The sequence below is a fragment of the Histoplasma capsulatum genome, genomic scaffold (assembly GCF_000149585.1).
Source record: "Histoplasma capsulatum NAm1 scaffold_1 genomic scaffold, whole genome shotgun sequence".
NCBI classification, from domain to species: domain Eukaryota; kingdom Fungi; phylum Ascomycota; class Eurotiomycetes; order Onygenales; family Ajellomycetaceae; genus Histoplasma; species Histoplasma mississippiense.
Window position 1 is genome coordinate 7,082,026 of NW_001813982.1, and position 3,671 is coordinate 7,085,696.

Genomic DNA, 3,671 nt, shown 5'->3' on the forward strand with positions numbered 1-3,671 from the left:
CCCACCATTGCCCCAATTAGCCATAACATATGCCACCGCTGCATTAGACATCAATGGTTAGTTTTTTCTTTGCGCCAGAGAGTATCTTTTCATTCATCCAGGGGGGGAATATGCATGCAAGCCAACCTTCAGTCCCATCTTTGAGAGTAGCCAACTTCTCTCCCAGTTCCTCCATTTGTGATGCCAACGCGCCGCTCACATCACGGAGCTGCCTGAGGTTTTCAAGCTCGAGTTTTTTGGATGCTATTCGGGCTGCGAGAGGAGATGATTGCTGCGAGGAAAGAGGGTTAATTGAGGACTGGCGAAGGGAAGAAGAAGTCCCCGCGGAGGAAAATGCCGTTGGCCTGGACATTGCCTTCCAGCATTCTATGAGGAAGCAACGTCAACTGGACTTGTTTGGTGCAACTCGTTGAGAAGGATACCATGATAAGCGATATCAACACGTGACTACTTTGTCTATTCCAGCAACCAGACTAACTGCTTCTGGTCAAATGTCAACAAAGCCGCTCGTTATTGTTTTTGTCGTCTCGCCACAGCAAACGTCGAAATCCGTCCAACATTTTCCAACGACCTCCGACTGCAGAGAAGTCGAAACCAGAACTCCGGGATAATAACTACTTGACTTATTTTTAACCAATTCCCTAACCTGCCTATAATTAATGTCCCAACCAGCTTTGTTCTGTTCCACGCCTCTTTTACCAGCTTTGACTCGACAATTGACTCTTCACAACCTACAACTATGGCGAGGTTAAATGACCTCCCCGCGGCTGCGGAATCCGTCGAGTCTTGTATGTCCTTATCGGATCCTCTAAGTTTATGAGTCTCCAAAGATGTCCCACTGACTTGGGAACTCTTACTAGTAAAACGTCGGTTCATAAGGCAAAATCGCGAAATTGCCCGTGCGAACTCTATACAGTCTCTCCGCATACGCACTCTGGAATCCGAAGTCTCTCGACTCCTTGTGGAAAATGCGGCCCTCCGTGAAGAAGCTATTGCTGCGAATCAAGAACTTGAAAAGTTGAAACATGATGGACAATTGGGCTGTGAAATCGATAATCTGAAATCGCAACTGGATGCAAAGCTGGCTGAATTTGGAAGCTTGATTGCAGACTTGGGTTCATTGCCTCGAAGAAGAGGTTTGCTCTCCAAGCCAAAGCGAAGATCCATTGATGGAGAATTCCAAATTTCTCCGGAAACGGCTCGTCGGAGATCTTTAATGAAAGCTGCTCGGCAGGTGACGGATGAGAGCCGACTTCCTGCTATTATGGAGGACAAATTTTACCCTAGATTAACGCTAGAGTAAGGATATACTATGATTTTACCTTCATCTCCAAGATGGGTATGCTAATGAAATTTACAGAAGTGAGGATTTTGCCGATCTAGTAGGTATTGAGGGTGGAGAAAACGATTCGCCTGGTATAACTTCCACGCCAATTCCACAACCAACAATGTCGAAGACGATGGATCCCCCGGCGGATGAAGAGTCCTCGACTATTCCCACGGCCAACGAAAACCCAATTCAACCCTCGCCGTCCATGTCGAACTTGGGAGCGAGGAGAAGCAAAAGGGATAGTTCCTTGCTAAATAGTACCCCTCGAAGTAAGGATGTTGAAACCAATGAGCAAGATTTTGTGCCGATACATATTTCGAAATCTGGGTCAAAGCGCAAGCTTAGCGTACGGGATGATGATGACTTGATGTCCCAAACCTTCAATCACCATGATGATTTCCAATACACTCGACTAGCTGGAGCATCCAACTACACTTCAAGACACACCAGCGTAGAATTCGAAAGAACACCAACGAAAACCAACGCGAACAAGCCAGAAAGTCAAAAAGTGGAGAGAACCACTGTTCGTCGTGCTCTAGGACCAAGTATGCTTCAACCATACCCGTTACTTCAAGAATTAGGCTAATATGTTGATATCATAGAAAGCACAAATATCACTCAAAGGTCCTCTTCTCCTGCCAAAAAGAATTCCGGCAATGGAGATTGGGAAAAGGATATCCCGAAACCTAATCCTAAACAACCCTAGGAATAGAAGCCACGATGCGATTGACAAATCGATTCGGGCGGTACCGTCTACCAAACAGAAGAAGCAGGATGTTGTCGATATTAACATAATGCCGGAGCAACCTCCCGCCGAGGAAAACAGGGACATTACCCACAGTCTCCTTGCTGAAGGTGATACCACTTCTTTTGCATCTACGAATCCCTCCGAAACTCGTATAGAACCAAGAGATACGTCACCCCTACCGGTGATTGGGATGACTCGTCCGCCCCGCCGGTCCCGTGGCTCTATAAGCTACGCAGAGCCAAATCTTAGGGATAAAATGCGGCGGCCCACTAAGGAGCTTGTAGATGCCGTTACTGGTGATGCTCGCTTCAGGCGATCTTCGAAGTCTGATCTCGACTTGGCCAAGGAAAGGTGTGGTGAAGGAAATAGCCATGATTCTAATGCATCTTCAATGGCGTATAATGATTCATGTGCGAGTTTTCTCGGAGGAAAAGACCGAAATATGATGATTGACTTGCCGTCCAATGTCACCGCAAACAGGAAACGCAGGACACTCTCCGCAAATAAATTCGATTTCGCAACTACTCCAGAAACGGGCCCGTCGATGTCAAGCGTGGCTATATCAACTATTATGGCGGGAAGTAAAGGGAGAAGCAATCGAGAGAGAGATGTTTCTGAAAGATCCGTCGATTATGAACAAGAGGTTGGTCTTCGGAATAGTTCGACTCGGACTTCTCGACGGCATTCCTCCAATCCCGCTACTAGTGGAACCCACTCAAGGTCACGTAGAAGTCAAAGTTCTACTACTCTCGCAAAAGAAAACGCCGTGGACGTCGAGACAGTACCGGAATCGGCAGGGGTCAAGGCGACTAACAAACGGAGTGACGATTATCACCAGTATGCTTCTTCCTCATCCACCACCTCCTCTTCCAATCTACAATCCATGAAGGGCGCGTCCGAATTCGATCATGATGCGTTCCTCGATGGGCATGAAGGGGCATCCGATGTTAAGAGGGTAGAGCGACTTGCGACATCGAGGCGGCGGAGTATGATGCTGTGAATGATACTTCGGACGATATATATAAATTTCTTCACTTTTACCACTCTGGTTGAATTTGGAAGCGGAGAGGGAGGGATGGTTGATCGAGGATCTAAGCCGTTGCAAGGACGACTGACTCCTGACTACTTTTCCTTTCATGTATGTTGTTTTTAATAATTTATAATACCCATAACGACCATCCTTACACCATTCCCTATTAGATTATCCTTCTTAAGCGATTCCTTTCCTTTCCTTTCCTTTTTTTGTCTTGCCTTGATCTTTGCTATTACGGTGCGTTTTTTCTCCCTAGAGGAGATAAAAATGCTAAGCCAAAACTTGAGCAGTGTTTGAGCCTAATAAGAAATTGTTTGTCTGAACACAGTTCACAAAAAATACCCGCCCGTTTTGTTTCTATATTTTTTTACATCAACGAAAAATGATAGAGAGGCGCATTATACAGTACATACATATGTGATACCCCAAGACCATGCTGGCCTACTTTCCTGAACATGTTCTTCTTTCCTCAGTAGAAGAAAAAGCCCTCGGAAATGTATGGGATGGGCTCAATCATTAGCGTGGGATTAAGCAAAAAAATAAAAATAAAAATAGGAGAA

At 45.8% G+C, this 3,671-nt stretch overlaps 1 protein-coding gene across 1 annotated transcript; it reads left to right on the top strand.

Annotated features, from left to right (window-relative positions):
* Window positions 1-110: 110 nt before the first annotated feature.
* Window positions 111-3,078, top strand: HCAG_02016 (predicted protein; the record flags this gene model as incomplete). Its single annotated transcript, XM_001544919.1, has 4 exons — window positions 111-399; window positions 861-1,299; window positions 1,361-1,875; window positions 1,955-3,078. 4 exons carry the CDS (start codon window positions 111-113, stop codon window positions 3,076-3,078), a joined length of 2,367 nt encoding a protein of 788 aa, XP_001544969.1.
* Window positions 3,079-3,671: the final 593 nt, after the last annotated feature.